This window comes from Pituophis catenifer, unplaced genomic scaffold, assembly GCF_029215685.1.
Source record: "Pituophis catenifer annectens isolate HBS135680 unplaced genomic scaffold, rPitCat1.0.hap2 SCAF_14, whole genome shotgun sequence".
Lineage (NCBI taxonomy): Eukaryota > Metazoa > Chordata > Lepidosauria > Squamata > Colubridae > Pituophis > Pituophis catenifer.
Genome location: NW_027256894.1, coordinates 9,203,343 through 9,223,931, shown reverse-complemented (window position 1 = coordinate 9,223,931; position 20,589 = coordinate 9,203,343). Strand labels below are relative to the sequence as shown.

Genomic DNA, 20,589 nt, shown 5'->3' with positions numbered 1-20,589 from the left:
AGCTTTGAAGGGAACCTTCCTTCTATCCTCCTGGCCATCATCTTCTCTTGCCCTTCAGGGGCAGAAAAATATAGTTCAAGGCACTCATACATGAAGTGTAGCCATAAGATGGTTTGTTATTTATCTGCTTGGGGAAATTCAAATCCATAATAAGAAATTGTGTTATGTGAAACTCAAAAGGATAGGTTTGCACATCATGCTATTCCAGGACAGAGGAATTTGCCCCCAAATCTTCCTTCATCCTACCACATAGATCATCTTCTGCATACTTTCCTCCATCAAGGAAAACATCCAAAGAGTGAATCCAATTTTCTTGGACTGGTTGGGTTCTTTCTTTCTTTCTTTCTTTCTTTCTTTCTTTCTTTCTTTCTTTCTTTCTTTCTTTCTTTCTTTCTTTCTTTCTCTCTCTCTCTCTCTCTCTTCTTTCTTCTTCCCTTCCTTCCTCCCTTCCTTTCTCTTTCTCCCTCTTTTTTTTTTTACTGTGTAAATTCAGCTTCCTGTTCTGTCCCTTACCGGAGAAAATCCCATCAAAATAAAGTTCCCCAGAAACTTGCATATGTCTTCTCCAACTGAGAAGCTGTAACCTTGTTCTTGAATTGAGAATTATATATGTCCCTTGATGCAGTTGGCAATAAACAAGAACCTTGAAGCTACTCAAACACAGGAGTAGAAGGTAAAGCTCTTGTGGTGATTGATCCTCCTTCAAATCTCACTCTTTGATATTGTCTGGTTCCCCAGCCCAGCTCCCTACCTTGCAATAACCCCAAACACACAAAACGGATTATAGATATTGTGTGAACACAGATAGTGGAAGAAGCTGGGAGAACCATGGTAGTTTTTAGTGCACTTGATGAAATTTTCTGAAGCCCTTCGAGACAATCTTTGCATGGCTTTGCTTATCCAAACATTCACACTAGTATAAGCCAACAATCCAAAGGCAAACCTTAACCAAGAGTTCAGTCTTAAACTGCGGTTTAAGATGTTGGGTGGAACTCTTGACTTCTTTGCCCTTTTAACATCACATCGTCCACAATGAAGTAACTCCTAACCTCGTCACAGCGGAACAGAGATATAATTCCAATAGTTTTTCTAATTTATGTAGTGCTTTTGTGCACAATCCTGCCAGAATGTTTTTTTTCTCAAAGCAACATAAGACAAGATAGCAGGAGCTTCTTTGCAAGGTGGAATCGTAAAGTGGAAAAAGTCCATAGAGAGGAGTAATTTTTGGGAACTCATCCGGAGGGAAGTTAAGGGACCTTTGTTTTCCTAGGATGCATGTGTGAGGGTGCTGTAGTTATGCGTTTTTGAAAATACATACACCCAATGGAAAAATATTACGCAGGCAAAAGTAGTTCACCATTAAACAAGAAATTGTTAAGGATTCCTAGAAGCACCCTCATTAGATTCCTTAAATAACAAAAGCAGCATTTACAGACTACAGTTTTGCATAAGCAAGATCCCATTAATTAAAGCACAGTTAAAGTGTTCCCTTTCCCATCAGAATAATCAATCCTTTCCATTTCAGGAGGAAAAGCAGCTTTCTATTTTTTATTTTTACATTATTGTGTGGTATTGCAATAATGAATAGTGAACCATGCACATATTTTTCTTTCGCATAAGGTACAAATAAAGCCACTGTCGGTTGCACGGGCAACAGAAACATCTAGCAGGCAGAAAATCCAATGTTTGCAAAAACCACGTAATATTGTAAAACAAAAAATTGGAAAGGGCTTACCTGAGCCCCTAACGGGTGCTCTTGCCTGCAGTGGAGATCAGGGGTGGGTGCGACATCACCAGCCCAGTGCATCCTGGGCCATTATGACAGAGAAAAGAGGGCCATTGAGCTTGGCATTTGCAGAACTTGGAAAAAGGAAAACAAAACCCTGTTGTTTAATGACAAAAGAATCGATGGACCCCTTGGATCTGAGCCTTCAGAGGACTTTTGGGTGGGAGGGGGAAAGAATATGGACAGGTTAGTCCGGATGGCATGGGCAAAACCACTGTCCAAGATGGAAGATCGCACAGGATGATGTGAGAGAAGAGGAGAAACAGGGAGAGAATGGAAGGCAGAGCTGGTCTGAGTATAACACAGCTGGAAGACATGTTCCTTATGCCAAGTTGCTTTGAGAAGAAAGAAGCAGATTAAAGGCTATCCTACAAATCAATTTCAAATCTTGCCTCTGCCGGGAAATTCAGTCACTAAACTAAGACAAGTCTTTGCTTCTGTATTATCTCAGATAACTTCACAAAGAGCCTTCCCTCTATTGCTTCAGTATCCATTCAGTGGCACAAACACAGGCCTGGGATCCAGAAATGTTTATTAGAAAAAACGTAACCTGCCCTTAAGTGCACCGGCCCCCAAAGGGAAAAAGAATAGTAATAATAATATTAATGACAATTGAGGATTTAAAAACCTCTGAAGTTTTCTGTTATGCAATTTTTCTCATTGCGGTGAATCCAACCTGACCGAAGAGAGTTGAATTCGAAGACAAGATGGGGAAGGGCCAAGAGAACAATTCTTTTTGATGCAAAATGTTCAAATCTGGGTGCCTTCTGCTAGGCACCTAAATCCATATATAGGCACCCAAGCATAAATGGACCCATTTTTAGAGGACTCCTTAACGGGAGGAGAGGGTGCCGCTTATTTTTGCAGGTGCTCGAATATAAATTTAGGTGCCTACCTTTGGACTTCCAACTTTGACATTTTCAGTCTGATTCTGAACTTTCCTGAGCCTCATTTTCTCCGTCTGTAAAAAACAGAAGGGAAAACTTGCTTACTCGCTTTGGACATCGGTTGGAGTGGGAAATATGCACACAAACAGAAAAAAAAGAAAGAAAGAAAGAAAGAAAGAGAAAAAATGTGGGAGAATCGGTCACTCACAAAAGCGGCAAAGAAAAGGTGGCCAGTTCCATAACCACACTGCCCATAATACGGTTTTGGATGGAAGTGAAGGAAAGAAATGGGTTTTGATGTCCCAGCCATCAGATGAAAAAAAAAAATTAACCATCTGAACTCATCTCATGCATGGATTTTTGAAGAGAGGATTACATCTATAATATAAAAAAGGAGGCAAAAGGTTTAACGCAAAGGAACAACACAATATATATAAACATGCACACTTTTGTCATGCATTGCTTTTTAATCATGCCATCTTTCTGGAGTCTCAAAGCAGGGCTGTTCCTGCAACCTCTCCTTGTTTCTCGTCATGGATTGATTGTCCAAGACTCCAATGAGGATCATATCATTTCCCATTTGGACACACGAAAGGTCCGATGGGCAGCTGGATCTTTTGACCTGGCTTCGGTTGCAGGAACAGCGCTTCAGGACTGCAAAATGCAACCAACGAATAACAACTTTCATTCCAAGGATGGCTTCTGCTCTTTACGGGTTTCCTCTCCCCTTACCTCATCATTTATAGTAAAACGCGAAGGCTCCTGTCTGCTACGGTTGGATCGCCTCACCCCGTAAACGTCGGGATATTCTTCCCACATCTGCAAAATAAATCAAGCTGGCGTTTGTATTCCATTAAGGGATACGAAGGGCACTCAGAAGAAAATCATCCATTATATTCTCCTGGAAGTGTCTCTGTGATATAGGTTGGGCTACTTGACTGAACAAATTGGATGTCAGGTGCAAAGGATGGGGACCATCTGTAAAGTTGCAGCACAGAAGCCTATACACAAGGATCTAGAAACTCTAATTCAACACTAAATTGGCGTCAGATAAGGACCAATGGAATTCAGGAGGGGTTGGACTTGGACTGTTCGTGGGAATGTAATGATTCTAAGCTGATGACATGCTTAACTCCATCTCCCAGCTCTGCCTGTTCTTCTCCTACCGTGTTTCCCCCAAAATAAGACCCTGTCTTGTATTTTTTGAAACCCGAAATAAGCACTTGGCCTTATTTTTGGGGGTCTTATTATTTTGGGGCGCGTGGAGCAAGATGGGGCTCTTCTTGCTCTCTTACCTGATTTCCAGCTCTGTCTCACTAACCCTAACCAGAGAAAATGGTGGGGATTAGCTGCACATGCATCTTATTTGCTTATTTTCGGGTAGGTGCATACAGCTTATTTGCTTATTTTTGGGTAGGGCTTACTTTCGGGGGCGTATTTTTTGGGGGGGCTTATTTCATGCGCTCAAAAGCCCAGTTGGGCTTATTATCCAGGGAGGTCTTATGGTGGTAAATTAGATCTTTCTTGGGGCATTGGGATAGAAGTCATACCCTGTTTCCCCCAAAATAAGACATCCCCTGATAATAAGCCCAATCGGGCTTTTGAGTGCATGGCAATAAGGTCAAGCTCTTATTTCAGGGTTCAAAAAAAATGTACAACAGGGTCTTATTTTTGGGGAAACACGGTAATGTTTTAAACCAACACTCAAAACATTCTCCTCGGAAGACACACAAGTCCCAATCAAGCAACATTATCACCCCTTTCACCCCTTAAGCTTCCCAATCTCCCAAGTGATCCCCACTTTTAGCAAGGCAATGTCGTACCTTTTTGACATCAGCTAGCCTTTCTTTCTTGGATGCTGGTTTCTCTTTAGCTCCCGGAGGGGTCTGTCGAGACTTGGATGCTGTGGATCCACTCTCTGATTCGGACTGACTTCCCGAAGACTCGGAACTGCTATTGGATTCACTTCCATGATCACTGCCTTGCTCGCTGTCTGACTGGCTCCCCGATTCGGAACCCGAGCCCTCTTCAGACGCCGAGTGACTGTGGAGAAAAATAGCGAGATTTTTTTTACCCTCAAGGATATAACAGGTTGTCTTTTGAGCTCCCCCAAAATATGGTATGGTCTTATTATTTTCTGCGAACAATACATCTTCACAACTAAGTGGACTTCATTATCTTGGTCAACATACTTCCATCATGAAATTTATTATTTATTTACATAATAAATTTATTATGTAGAAAATTTATAAATTTATTATGTAGAAAATTTATAAATTTATTATGTAGAAAATTTATAAATTTATTATGTAGAAAATTTATATTGCCGCCTACTCACACATGGCGACTCAAAGTGACTTACCGGACATCCATAGGTTTGTGGGATCTGTTTCAAGCTTTCCCCAATTCAGAGGAAGTTAACTGTCCTGAAAATTACAGTTTATCTCTTTTTTTGGGATTGGGGAAGAGGATACTCTGGTTTAGAAAGCCCACCTACCTATAGGCTGAGCCATTTTAGGGGTTTCAAATTTGCTAGGTTTACACTATATGTTAACACACAGCGATCTCCATATGTTCACTTCTGAATTATGATATAAGCAATTGATTTTTCTGGAGGAACCTGCTCTGGTTAAGTCTAATAACCACAGAGTTTAGGGAAGGAGAAATCAGAGTTCTTGATATTCTAGGATCTCTGTAGTCATAAGGTTTTGTAGGAAAAGGCCAGGTTCCTGAAAGGTCTATCATCCAGTCATCTTAGTGCCATGATGGCGAACCGTGGAGCCATGTATGTGGGGACGCAAGCATTGCCCTAGCTGAGCTCCAGCACACATGCGTGCACCGGCCATCTGATTTTCAGGCCTTCCAGGCCCACCGGAAGTCGGGAAACATGCTGTTTCCGGCCTCCAGACGGCCTCCAGAGGGGTGGGGAAGGCCGTTTTCACCCTCCCCAGGCTCCAGAGGCTTTCTTGGGAAGCCTACCCAAGAAAAGAACGGGCCTACCGGGCCCACACGTGCGAAAAACGGAGGGAGGACACGCGCATGCGTGGGGGAGCATTGAATTATGGGTGTGGGCACATGCCCACGCAACCCCGCCGTGCTCCCCCTGCTTTTGGCATGCGACGGCAAAAAGGTTAGCCATCACTGTCTTAGTGTATAAGTCCATACAATGTACTAGAGATCCAGCAGTATTGTCTTAAGTCTGTTGTGTGAACCAAATCACATTACTATTACAAGATTTATTTCTTTGGACACTACAAGTCATGTGAATACAGCAACTAAATTTAGTTAAGCTGGGTTTCATGTGTTGTGAGAAGATCCTGCAACTTCTGTGATGAAAAGCCCATAAGATTGCAGGGTTGGTATACGGAAAAGGACCATCCAAGCAATCAATCATAGCAATTGCCCTTGCCACTCCACCTCAGATGCTGTGCATCACTTCAGTAACTTCATTGTCAATGTCAACCGCTTATGAGGAAAATCTGTATAAAATGTTTACACATGCACTTTACACCGGCAAGTTTGGCTAAAATGTATAAAGACAGATCAGCAAAATGTTGGAAATGTAACCAAACACTGGGCTCATAATACCACGTGTGGTGGACATGTCCCAAAATCAAAAAATATTGGTCGAAAATATATACCTGGTTGAAAAAATGACAAAGAAGCATATTGAACTGAGACCCGAGACATTTTTGTTGGGCATTTTACCGGAAAAATATGATAAAAAGACTACATATTTGATTTTACATATACTGACTGCGGTTAGGATTGTATTTACGCAACAGTGGAAGAATGAGGAGATCCCATCAAATGAGAAGGTAACTCAGAAAATAATGGAATGCACAGAAATGGACAGATTAACGCTTATCATTAAGGACAGAGAAGATACTGAATATTTTCTGATGTGGGAGGTATTTTATCAATGGCTAGAGCAGTGGTGGCGAACCTTTTACTTACTGAGTGCTGAACAGAAACGCACTGCGCGCGCTGTGCACACTCACATGCCATCCGTGGTAATACGCAGCTCCTCCCCATGTGCTGTGCGTGCAACCGCCCCATCTGCGCATGCGCACTTTTGCACGCACCCCCACTATGCGCTGCGTGCACAACCGCACCATCTGCATATGCATGCAGCTTTTGCGCATGCGCACTAGCACAATCTCATGATATGCGCATGCACACAACTTTCACGCATGCAATGCACGCACGCAAACGTTGTCTGTGCATTTGCGTGCGCATTTGCATGCTGCACACCAGTCATCTCATGCGCAAACACACACGCATTGCACGCACGCGCACCAGAGGCCTAAACACCAGCTGGGTGCATGCACATGCACAGTTTCAGGTGAGTTTGGCGATGGCTTGCGTGCCCCGAAAAATGGCTCTGCATGCCACTTCCGGCACGCGTGCCATAGGTTTGCTAACACGGGGCTAGAGAATAGAAACAGAAGTTAGGAAGGAGGAGATATAAGAAAAGAAATTTGTACCATGGAGAGAAGTTTATGACAAAGTTATGTACTATTGTAAAGTATATTGATACAATAGTTATATTATTAATGTCATTGTAACAAATACAACAACAAATATGTGAACTATGAATTTTTTAAAAATTGTACCTAGTTCACTCACTGTTCAATGGAGATGAAAAGTATTATAAATAAAATAAATAAAACATAATGGGGGGAAATAGCTTCATTATCAATTCTAAGGCTGGTTGCTGGACCCTTTCACATTAGTTTGGTTTTATTCAATTTTAGTCCATTTTTCCCCCATGGTGCTCCTTGCCATTCATTACTAGAGCTCAGGGATCATTTGCATTTTCAGCTTAACAAGGTGTTGCTGTCAACCACACAGCAGAGAGACAGATGCTTCTTCCTCCAATTTTAAAACCACATTCAAAACGTGTTATAAAACAGCCTGGTCTAAATGTTACTCGATACAAAACAATAGCAATAAAAGCTAAAAGGCTAAGCAGGCTGGAAATAAATCAGCCATAATACCAATGTTTAGGCAGGGCCCAATTTATAGGCGTGGATTAGGCCAGCTATTAAAAGCTGTTTTTCTCTTGCCTCAAGTGGAGTTCATTAAGGAAAGAATCTCATAAAATCCCTTTAAAAAGAAAAAAAATATCTTGGATGAGTCAATTAATTCAGCGGTAGAAACTGGGCTGAAGAATTTTTTTTTTTTTTTTAAGAAACTCTTCCAGGTTTTATCTTGTGGTAAAAAGGCAATAATTCCAGAAGCAGATCCCTGAACCTAGCACACGACACAATCGTTCAGCATGTACTGCAGCGCGCTAAGAGCTTTTATTTTACTTTAAAATGTGTGAAAAGCAAAACATGGAAAAAAAGCAACGGAGTGAAATTAAAATGCATTTCTTTAGGAAACTGGCAGAGGGCAGCAAGAAAGCAGGAAAGAGCAAGCTTTGGGCAAGCAGTCGGGGAAGCCATTTTGAAAACATGATCCGTGAATAAGCCACCATTTTACGGCTCTCCCTGCATTGCTGTCTCTTGAGCAATTCCAAATAGAAGGATAAAGTCATTGCTAAAAGCACCGTGAGGTAGAAGGTGTTTGGAAAATGCTGGGGCTTAAAAATAAAAGGGCTGCCCAAACACAGCAAAGTGTTTAACTTTTCTTTTCCTTGTTCTGGGGAAAAAGGAAAAGGATCTATTTAGGATTCAGACACCTGAATGAACAACAACAAAAACAAAGCAAAGCAAAACAAAACAAAACAACAAAAAACCAGCCAGCCTTTAAACTTTCTTGAGAGAGGAGGAAGAGTATTAAATTATAAACTAAATTGAACCGGCTAAAGTCCTGCCTCTAGATATTTTACGTGCTGTCCGAATAGAGCTGGAAGGGACCTTGGAGGTCTTCTAGTCCAACCCCCTGCTCAAGCAGGAGACTCTATAGCCGTGATGGTGAACCTATGGCACGCACACCCTCTCTGTGGGCACACAAGCCGTCGCTCAGTTCAGCTCCACTGCACATGCGTGCGTGCCTCCCGCCGGCCAGCTGGTCTTAGGGTCTATGCTGCACATGCGCTGGGGACAGGGTATGTGCAGGGGCCCATTCACACATGCACGGGGCAGGGTGCATGTGGGGGACCACACACACACATTGCATTTTGGGGGTTCGGGTGCACATACACGGATTCACGGATTTTGGGCACTTGATCCAGAAAAGGTTAGCCATCACTGCCGTATAGCATTTCAGACAAGTGGTTGTCTAGAGTAGACCAGGGCTCACCAACTGGTGGTCCATGGACCACTGGTAGTCCTTGAGAAAATTTTCTAATGAAGGCAGATTACAGTCCTTAGAGCAGTGATGGCGAAGTGATGGTTGCACGGAAACGTCGCATGCGCGCCCGCTCATCGTGGCTGCGCTCTGGAAAAACAGAACTTCTGGGTTCTAGCGCACATGCGCGCCAGATGATCAGTTGGCCGGTGCACATGCGCAGGCCGGTTTTCGGCACCGGCACGCACGCAAAGGGATCGTGCTCCAGAAAAGCCAAACTTCCGGGTTCTGGCACACATGTACACCCGACAATCAGTTGGCCGGCGCGCATGTGCACGCTGGTTTTCGGCACTGCCATACACGCGATGGACAGCTGATTGTCACGTGCACATGCGCACCAGAAACACAGAAGACAAAGACTGCGTGTGCCAAGCGATATGGCCCCACGTGCCACTTTGGGCACACGTGGCATAGGTTCGCCATTGCGGCCTTAGAAGATTCTATCCCTCGGCGCCATCAAGCTTCAAGGAAGGCTGGCTGCTCATGCTTTCTCTCAGATCATATGTTATGGCAGGCAGTAGTGAAATCCAATTTTTTTTTAATACCGGTTCTGTGGGCGTGGCTTGGTGGGCGTGGCATGGCTTGGTGGGCGTGGCAGGGGAAGGATACTGCAAAATCTCCCATTCCCTCCCCACTCTTCGGGGAAGGATATTGCAAAATCTCCATTCCTACCCCACTCTGGGGCCAGCCAGAGGTGGTATTTGCTGGTTCTCTGAACTACTCAAAATTTCCGCTACTGGTTCTCCAAACTGCTCCAAACTGCTGCTACCGGTTCTCCAGAAACTGTCAGAACCTGCTGGATTTCACCCCTGATGGCAGGGGTATCAAACTCAAGGCCCGTGGGCCGGGTGCGGCGGTTGGGCTGCTTAGATCTGGCCCATGGGGCCAGCCTGGAAATAGCAAAGGACCGGCCCCTGGTGCCTCTGCTGGCCAAAACAGGCTGCGGGGGGGTGGCGGCGGGGGGGGCTGCATGCGACCCCGCGTGGCCTCCTTTCAGCCTCCTGCAGCACTCTGCCAACTGAAAACGGGGGGGGGGGGGCTCATTTTGGCTGGCAGACACTAACCCTAACCTTCTTCACCTTCTCTTTAGCAGCACCTGCCAAACAGAACTAAGTAACCTCCAAGACCTGGATGGCTGTTCTTCAGAAGAGCCAAAAACATCATCTGGCTCTTCCTCCAGATGATGGGTGAAAGAGTGAGTCCCCTCGTATCACTGAGTTTGTCATCTTTTATCTTAATCTTTTACTTGTGATTGATTCACTTGTATTTTTTTTTTATTGTTGTGAGCCACCCAGGGTCATTGAGAATTGGGTGGTATATCCAGTTTGTAAAATTATTACTAGGATTGAGTCCTCCTCTAGGGCTGTGTCAGAGGTAGTAACAAAGATTGATAGACTGTTGGAAAAGACCAGTTTTTAGACATCTGGAGAAATTGTCAGTTCATTTAGGCTCTGCTCCTATACAAAAGAGCCAAGCCCCATAGCAGTTGGGGACAGCTCTACATGTCTTTAATCTGTACATTATGGAATTGAGACTATTTATGCCAGAAAGTAAATCTCCTTTTGTCTGGAATAGCTGTTTTGAATGCAAAGGGGGGGGGGAATGCATCGTGAGCCTGTGTCAAATGCCCACCCCAACCATGCCCCACCACCACCACCCCAGCCCTCCGAGGTCAAACACGACCTGATGTGGCTCTCGATGAAATCGAATTTGACACCGGATATATGGAATTATACCTAAGGATAAGCGACAGGAAGGCTTCACACAACATGCTAAAGTGGCATATTTGAGACTACTCAATTTGGATGCCATCCAGTTCTTCATATTGCCCAATATCAACATTGCTTAGCTTAGGGTTCAAAGTGTTTGATGATCTGAACAATTAGACTTATTCAATGAACTGTAGTTTAACTATGGATTACTGGGCTGAATGAAACAACCAGAGACACAAAGGCTAGCTGTCTATTTAAACTCCAGGCATAAATGCTAATCACAGAAGAATGTGGCTCATTTAACATCTATTTAATAATTTTAAACTATTTTAACTGATGTTGTTTTGTGTTTTTAATAGGCTGAGTCCTTCGGGAGAAGGGCGGTATAGAAATAAAATAATAATAATAATAATAATAATAATAATAATAATAATAATAATAATAATAATAATAATAATTATTATTATTATTATTATTATTATTATTATTATTATTATTATTATTATTATTACACATCCATTTTTGTCACTAAGAGTCGCCTTTAAATTTCTCCTTTAAAAGAAATTTATGTTGCTAAGTGAGAAATGTTGTGAGTTTTGGTTCATTTTACGACCTTTCTTGCCACATCTGTTAAGGGAATCGCTGCAATTGTTTAATTGTTAGATTAGTCACGCCGTTGTTAAAGTGAATCCGGCTTCCCACATTGACTTCGCTGGTCAGAAGGTCGCAAAAGGGGGAATCATGTGACCCCCGGCACACGGCAACCGTCATAAATGCGAGTCAGTTGCCAAGCATCCGAATTTTATTCGCATGACCGTGGGGATGCTGCAACAGTCAGAAATGTGAAAAATAAGTCACTTTTTTTCAGTGCTGTTGTAACTTTGGTCACTAAATGAATTGTTGCAAATTGAGGACTACCTGTACTTTAAAAAAAAACCAAAAAAGCTGATTAATTTATCCCAGGTTTGCCAGGCACGAGGCCAAGCCACGCTTCATAGAAGCGTGACGAAGCAAAATAGCTTGCTTGCTCCCTTCTTCTTCTTCCTGAAGAATCTGAGGAAACGACGCAACAAATTGTATCTACCAACTCAAAAAACGATCTTGGGAAGTCCCCTAAAACACCCGGATGGGTGTTCCCCTTTTAACTCTGCTGCTCATAGGGATATCTGTGTCCAACCTGGATATGTTTCAGACCCCCATCTGTAGCTTAGAAGCAACAAGGCCTCAGACTGTTTCATTTGTTACTTAATGGCACATGGATGCAGCACAAACTCAAAAAAGTTTTGGTAAGCCACATCTGTAAAAAACAAAACAAAAAAAAAGCCATTTAAAAGAGCTTTTCCTCACTTCCTCAGAGCTCAGAGATATCAAAACGATTATCTTATTCTTCTAAGCATCAACATCTCTGGAAGGTGGGGGGGGTGTATGTGTGTCAACCAAGCTTGTTCTGTAAAAAACCTCCATCAAATTTAGCTCTACCCACCCACAGAGCAGCTGGTTCCTTGTAACAAACCACATCCATCATTACCAAATGGACGCCCTTGTTTGGCTTCATTTGTGATGGCAATTAAACCAATTGTGGGATGTTGTCTAAGACCAACCAATTATGGTTTAATGACTTCATTCCATGAGTTTAGCACAATGTGGATCCCTTAGCTTTGGGAAGAGGGTGTAGATATGTTTATTTTAAAAGTCAACCTTTAGCAAATATATCCTTCCCCAAATTCCCTTTAATCTATCCTGCTTTCTATCCCACTCATTAGCCAATAATAAAACTATCTTCCAGAGAGCCATTATACATATTATATTTCAAACCGTACAATCAGTGGAAGCTATGCACAGATACCTCAAAGCTTCTATACTTCAATCCTGCACCACTGAAATTTCAAGGCCAACTTCATGCATTGCATTCTGGTTTGAAATTTCAAAAAAATATTGAGCGGCCTGGGTTTGAAGTGTGATGAGATGAATGACACCATCGGGAATGTCCCATCCTATGACTGAGATCTCCCAGAAATCCCCTAGATTTGGGACATCAATTCAACTTCTCAAAACACAGGAGGGATATTGGAAAAAGAGGGGTTATTTCAATTTTAGAAGAATTAGGCTACTGATACTTTGAATCTATTTTGTATTTGTTTTGTTTCAACCATTTTTTTCTCCCTGTGGATATTCGTGTGAGTTGCTAGTTCCTGGAAGACTTCAAACAGCACTAAAACAATTAAATAAAGCACAGAGAAATACATAAAGTAACATTTAAAAGGTTGAAAACAAACAGTTGAAACCAAATCAAGATGGTGTTGAAATGCACCAGGGTTTTGATTTTCTTTTAATTCTTTTTTTAAGAGAGCTTCAACGTAGTCATAAATCCTACCCTTTCCATCAATCACAATCCGTTTCAGGGCAATATGAAAATTGTAATCCAAAATAGCTGAAAGGCACTAACCACCTTATGTAATATAGATGCTTTTTGTAGAGTTTTGAAAATCGATCTCCAAAAAATAAATGTACCTCTTTAGAAAAATCATTTTTTAATGAAAGAAACATTTCAAAGAGATGCAAAGCAGATGAAACTGAGTTGAACAGATTTCCCCATCTTCTAAGGGTTTTCTATGCAAACTGGATTACAGATTCTATCAACTTCAACCAAAATGACAAGATTGTAGAATAACACCTGGCTTGAAAATTTAAGAGAGCTTACAAAGGAACTTCAAATAATATAAGCCAGCTAAGGCAGACTATTTTTTTCTCTTCAGGAAATTAAATCCAGGGGTTGATCTGCTCTTATGATTAGCAAGATAGCTCTCTTCCAGAACAAGCAAGCAGAACGAATGAAACCATCCATAAATCACATCTGAATGGTAATGAAGATAACAATAGGGAACTCATAAGAGCAAAGAAGATAAAAGTAGTTTTTCAGCATTCCAGAACCCATTCCTCTTAGCTAAATGAAATATCTTTTCTGCAGACTCTGTTGCTAAGATGTAACAGGAAGAGATCTGTTGCCTTGAAAGCACCAGCTTTTGCAGAAACCCAACATTTTTGCAGGAGCACTGAGATTCAATTTGGCAGAAATACTTTGGAATTAGCCAAAAGGACAATATTAAATATTGTATTACAATCGCATGTGTGTCAAGCAACAAAACCCAAGCTGTTTGAAACTACATCATGCTTGGACCCAAGCAAATTAAATTAAGTGCCAAGCGCATCTCCAAGATAAAAACAATGAGCTTCCAAGATAAAATGCACAATTTGTCAGCTGCCTTGTCTGCAAAGTGTTCTACTTTTTAATGTCATCTCTCTATAAAGTTGTGTTTCATTTGAACTCTCACACAACCATCCAGGTGCTCCAGATGATAGGGAATGTAATCTATTCTCCCTCTTATGTACATTCAGCCTTCAGAAATCCAAGGTTAAAGATTTACCCATTGAATATTGCCCTTCTTCCTCCCTCTCCCCCAATCACACATACTAAAAGGTGAGACATTCCCCTTCCCCCACTTTTTTATGGTAAACCTCCTAAATGGGCAAGGGGGTTGACTTGCAAAGCAGCGAGATGTCACCCACACTAAGTGTTAGAACAAGATATCACAGGATGAAATCATCCACCGAAATGTATGGGCTGAACTGCAGCCAAAGCTTTAGAGGACTAAACAAGTTTAAACTTCTTCAAGTCTGCCCTGCTTGAGTGTGTGTGTGTATGTGTGTCTTATGTGTGTGAGAACTTTTCCATTACTCCTGCAGGAAATGATCCGTGCCTCAAGAGAAAAGGGCATTTCCGAAGCCTGGGTCTTCAAAAACATTCTAATCCATTTCTTCATTGCGTAAATACAGTTCATAAAACACGTTGGTGCGCTTTCTCCGCATGGCAAATTATACACTTTCTGTGCTGCTCTTTCACAATCCTTCTGTAATTGATCCCGGCTTGATCATTTGGCAGCTGACGAGGACGGGGGCTAGTTTTCAAAGCGCCCCCACCCACCGCCAGACAAAAGAAGGCACAAAGAAATTTGCACGGATTGCTAATCCTTTAGCTGCTTTCTCTCCCTCTTCCAAGACCAGGGCTGGCAGTGGCTGGCTGGCTTGTTCTCTCTCTCTCTCTCTGGCTGCCTGAGCAAGCAGAAAAGCATCACTAGCCAAGAGGAGGGAGGCTGGAAGGGATGTGCAGGGGAGGCGCAAGGGAGGCGACGTCATCCCGAAGGCAGGACTGCAGCATCTCCGGACCCGCCTGTTAGCAAGTGAGACGGCAGCCAACCACAGCCTGCGTCCAACCCAAAATGGCCTTTGAACTCTCCACCAACTTCCTGCTGAGGGTTTTGTTTTCAAAAAAAAAAAAAAAAGTACACAGTGCAATGCAGTATGTGTCTGTCAGCCTCTGCGGCACAAAGGAACAGCCATTTTGTGACAATCCAGCCCTGCAGTGAAAATGCCTAATGCTTTTTTTCCTTTTCGTTCTCCTCCATTCTCATTCTCCACTGCCCTGAGAGAGAAACAGCTGGCATCGGGCAGAACGTCAGCAATCCTCCATTCTCCAAACCTCACCCTCTTCCTCCTCCTCGTGCCTGCCTTGGTCTTCGCCTCCCGCTTTAAATAATCCTCTCCTTTGTGCTGCAAGGGTTGCTTCATAAAATGGCTGCCACTGGCTGAGCATTTAGTGGGAGCCAGGGCTGCGTGAATGTGAAGGTGGCAGAGGAAAGGGCTTGCAGGAGACTACCCCAAGGACCTCAATTGGGAGACAAGCATGCATTTAGCAGCCAGGGTTCGACCCTGCATTGTCTCAAGGCATCGTTCCACAATGGGTGGAGAAGCAGCCAAAAACAGAAGACCTTATCCTTGATATAACCCGAAGGGAAGAGTCCTTATCATCTTATGCTTGGCCCAATCCAAGGCATCTGACCCAACACTGTTTATTATGGCATAGGCCAGGCCAGTCATGCTAACTGCAAATCCATACCGAATTCAGACTTAAGAGGTGAAAAAATATGTTTTGGGGTGAGAATGAGAATGCAGTCGGAGGGGAGGGAGGAATGCTTGAATACAATCTCTAGCCCAAACTTTTACAGAAATATGGAGAGGCCAGTACTTGCAATATCTGAGGTTTATATATTTCTAGCAGAAGCTCCTTATTTACAGAACCCCTTTGCTATGACAATACATGTGGGCATCCTTGTCCTTGCTTTTCGGAGGTGAAAAATCTTTGTTTTAAGAAGAGCTTTGATTAACGCACCAAGACGCAGCACGCTCACAAGCCCAGCCCATTGGGGGTGCGCCCCTTGCACGGGCTGCACAAATCATTTAAAATTTTAATTCAGGGTTGCCTTTCTGCTCTTCAACGTTACCATGTTTCCATTGTGCATTTTATACTGTAACCCCCTCAGAAAAAGCACTGCTAGAAAGTGATGTAGAAATGCAAATCCATTAATGGTACAAATGTATTCGTGTGGCTTTAATGAAGCATCCTAAAAACAGCTCCTTTTGAGTGGGGGCTTTGCATCCTTTTTTTAAAGGACTTGGTACATTCCATCTTGAACATGAATTCTGTTTTAGAAGAAAAGCAATGGCATTTTTTTTATAAACTCAACATCCTTGGTGGACTATCTCAGATGTTTCGCTTGCAACACCTAAAGTATCTTTCTGCCATATTTAAACTTAAGTGAAAAGGCTTGGTCATGGCTCTTGTTATTTAAAATTAACTCTTTTTTTCTAATCCTGGAAGATTGTTTTAAATAAAACAATCTTCCAGGATTAGAAAAAAAAGAGTTAATTTTGATCATTTGTAACCTACCAGGTTGTAGATCAGAGGTGTCAAACTCACAAGACACATTGTGATCACGTGACGTATCCCAACTTTTTCCCCCCTTCGCTAAACCGGGGGTGGACGTGGCCAGCACGTGATGCATGTGGCCTGGGGGGGGGGGGAGACATGCGAGTTTGACATTCCTGTTGTAGATGAACATGGATGTGAAGCTCACTTCAGCAAGCTATATTTTTTTTCCATTAGTCCTATTTGAATAATAAGGGGTAATTCCAGGCACCATTAGCCAGAGTTACCCTTTGAAGCTGTGAAGTGGGGGGGGGGGGGGGGGAGGTTAATGAAACTTTTACTTCGATAAAGCATACCTGATCTAAATACTCCCAGGAAGAATGGCTTCTTTGGACAATGGATGTTTGTGTTTATAAGCAAATGGGAGGCACTTAGAATGGCATTTTTTGACAGTGAGGAAGAAAAAGTTTTTCCCCCTAAAATTTACCATTTGTTACACCCATCTTTTAAGTGACTCTGGCTCCCACCCAACTTCACACCCATCTCAAACAAATGATGTCACAAATGGATTAGGTGCTTACAGGCAGGAAGTTTCCAATGCAATGTACACAGAACTTCCAGGATGTCTTGATAAAACAATTTCTTCACAAACACAACTTTTAACTTCCCCCACCCCCTAAAAAAAAAAGGTTCATTTTACACAGTCTGAAGAGTAGTTGCAATTCAGAAAACAAGCTTTACAACAGAAACATTCAAGCAAGGCTGAGTTATGCTTTCACAGTTCATGTGAACTGTGTGCTGCTAATATAATGAGTGTCTTATTTTAATTCAGTTGGGTGTTAACATTTTGCTTGATGTAGTACTCCTTTATTACCAAGAAAGCAAAACTTCAAGTGTGGATGCTATGCAAATAATATACCCAAGAGAATAGGGGGGGGGGGGGGGAAGGTAAAAGGGCTGGTTAAATTAATCTCTTTTCATTCAACTCAGTCCTGTTGTTTACAATAGATAGCTGTTCTCATCAGTGTTGAATCTCTTCCTTCAATTTGTAAAAAAAAAATAATAATAATTATGTTCTTTTAATGTGGATATTGGCATGCTAATTTCAAAACCAACTTTTTAACAATGTCAGCAATTTGACTTTTACCACTGTCTTTTGGAGTTGAGCTTCAAAGATCTGAAAATTATGCAATAAAAAACACAAAACAAACCAAGTTCCTTTTTGTCTTTTTCTGAGAATCAAAGCAGCTTCTCCAGCATCCAAAAATCACGGGTCAATTCCATATAGAAGATTTTAAAATTTAAGTGCCCTCTTCCATTGTACTTTTTACATCAAAGGCTTTCCTGGCAAAAGGCATTATTTCAAATGGTAATATATATAATGCATTGAGAAACAGACCTCATAAAGTATCATGTGTATTTTATAATTATAAAAATATTCAAAACCTGAAAAGGGTTATCAATAACAAGCCAGGAAAAGATCAATAAACACATTGCAAAAATATTAAAAATCCTCATAACTATTAGTTTCCATCAAAGTATGGTCAATATAATATTAAAAAAACCCAATAAATGTCCTTCTGCTTTCCTTATAAACATCAGCATACATATAATTCAGCAACAAAATATGCATTTAAAATAGACATGCACAGAACCTAAGATTCCAAAAAATTATGTCTTAAGATAACATCTTTTTGTAAAATATAAGCAAACCCCATCAATGAGAAAGCTTGGAAACACAGTATCAAAATATCCTAAAATGCTGAAATAGTATCAAAGTTCCTTATCCGGAACTGAATATACAAGCAAAGAGGATCAAGCAAACACACATATTCTTTTTTTTTATTTTAAAATAAACATTTTTTCATTCATAAAACTTTCTGTAGTTTCTGATTTACAAATACCATCAGGCTTCTATCAGGCCTTCAACTTGAAGTTTAAACTCCACAAATTCTTCAAAGAAAAAAATCCCTTGTATATAAAATGGTGCAATGCAGCAGTGGGAACAAGGTCATTTTTCACAGCACAAAACCCCTCAAAAAGCAACATTTAGCAGCTGAAACTGCATAATATACAGGGTTCCATCTGTGTAAAGGTGCTTTACTTTTTAAGTAGAGCTTGGGGCCTTTCAGTCACACCACAAGTTTCAGAAATTGTTATCAAAAAAAAAAAAAAAACAGGGTGTGGCATATTAGCAGTCTCAAGGTCATTTCATAAGAAAAGAATCAAAAGCACTGAAATGTATTTATTTCTATTATCAATGATGGTAAGTCAAAGCTGTCAAAAGGTTAACAGTTGCTCAGAATAATTTAAAAAAAATAAAAGTTGAGAGATCATACCTCGATGCATGGCTGTGGACTGAACCCTCCTCTCCTTGGCTTTTGTCCGTATTTCTCAACATCTTTCAATTCTTAAAATGTTAAGGGAAAGGTAGAAGGACGGCTGGAGTCCTGTGCCCAGGTATTTACTGTCAAAAGTTGAAAGAAAGGTAAGCTCCCACTTTTGCTTCTGAGGGTTCAACAGCAAGAACAAAAAATCCCGACGCTGCGAAGCTTTCTTAGAACAATAATACAGAAGGGGGACATCAGCACGGTAAAAACAAATAAAAATATTTATCTTTTTTTTTAAAAAAAAAAAAAACACGCGAAGGAAACACAGCCCTGGGGAGCATCCTACAAAACTTTCCCGAAGTAACCCTGGAAGCAAGTATTCTCGGTATTTTATTGCGTCATTCCAGGATCGTTGGAAAATCGGTCGAAAGGGAAAAAGAAAAAGAAAAAAACCGAAAAAAGGGGGCAAAATCCCCCCTAAAAAAATGATAATCATCGCCCACCTACCTGAGCCAGGCTCCAACGCCAGCCCCAACCCGGTTTCTAGTCGTGGGAAAACATTCGCTTCCGAACGTTCCAAACGCAACGCAGGAAAAAAAAGAAAGAAATCCGCTTTCTTTTTTTTTGTTTAAAAAAAATAACACATCCGAAATTAATCCATACGATCCCGCAATTGTTTAATCGCCACCGGCAATCATTAAAAGCCGTAAAGGAATATTTTTTTTTTTTTTTAAAAAAGGGAGAGGGGAAAAAAAAAAAGATCCGGAGGAAAAAGCTCATTAAGAGAGCGCACAAAAATGGAGGTACGCCATGGCTTCCAAGCTGGGAAAAACAACGACCTGGGCTGTTTCTTTCTAACCAGGCGAAGGGAGAGGGAAAAAAAGAGTCCCCCCCAAAGCTCCTTTTTCTGCCCGAAAAACGCACGATCCCCCTCGCACCGGCCTCCACAAGAGACCAGGGGCCGCAGGAGCCCCTTGAGGACGCCCAAAAGTTACACAAAGTTGCGCAAAAGTGGCGGAGAGGAGGGGAAAAAAGGCAGGAGGCTCAGCGCGCTCTCCAAGGCACAGCCGCCATCTAGAGCTTTCTTCCCAGCTCTGAGCTCTGCCTTTGATTGACACTCTCTACATTTACCCCACAACTCAGGTGATGTACCATAGACCCACCCCTTCATTTCCACCCAAAAAAAAAAAAAAGAAAAGAAAAGAAAAAGGGAGCCTCCATCTAAAGGGAACTTACTCCCCATCACTACTATCTCCAGCCAACTCCCATCTGTGGAGGGGGCAACTTAACTCCATCTGGTTCAGACACCCTTTCTAAGCCAAAAGAGAAATTATTGGTTGCTTTTGTTGGAAAAGGGCTGGCTTATATTTATGCCCTTGGATCAAAATTACTTCCTCCCTGGACAGGAAGTTGTGGCACAAAGGGCCATTTTGGTGGAAGGAAAGTGGGACTTGGGGCTCCTGGATTAGCGTTGGTAGGGTACATGGGTTGGCAAGCACCCCAATGGGTAGTTTCAGTAGAAGTCATCTCTTCAATGGTTCTACTTGGTTATGGCAATCTGTTGGTTCTAAGCCATTAATTTTAGAATTCCAAATAGAAACAAAAGTTTTATGTATCAGCTCCTCAAAACTCAATGGCGCCTCCCTAGTGGTTCCATCTGGAAGGGGCAAAATCAGATCCATTGTGTTTAGGTCATCTGGTACCAAGGTAGTTAAATAAATCCATGTCAACTGGTCTACATAAAGACCATAAACTGATCTTGGGATGTAGCTGAATTATAATGATTTTTCCGCACATGCGGAACCTCAGCGCC

The 20,589-nt window shown here is 41.9% G+C and overlaps 1 protein-coding gene across 2 annotated transcripts in view; it reads right to left on the bottom strand.

The window, feature by feature from the left end:
• The window catches only part of CHD2 (chromodomain helicase DNA binding protein 2), a 70,873-nt gene extending 51,449 nt beyond the window's left edge, over window positions 1-19,424 (bottom strand). For both annotated transcript variants that reach the window (XM_070953546.1, XM_070953547.1), the window contains exons 1-4: window positions 19,284-19,424; window positions 18,786-18,913; window positions 4,497-4,716; window positions 3,406-3,492 (exon numbers count right to left, since the gene is read on the bottom strand). In XM_070953546.1, coding sequence (XP_070809647.1) covers window positions 3,406-3,492; window positions 4,497-4,716; window positions 18,786-18,847 — 369 coding nt within the window. In that variant the 5' untranslated portion in view covers window positions 18,848-18,913; window positions 19,284-19,424. The remainder of the gene's footprint in view (window positions 1-3,405; window positions 3,493-4,496; window positions 4,717-18,785; window positions 18,914-19,283) is intronic.
• Between the last annotated feature and the right edge of the window lie 1,165 nt (window positions 19,425-20,589).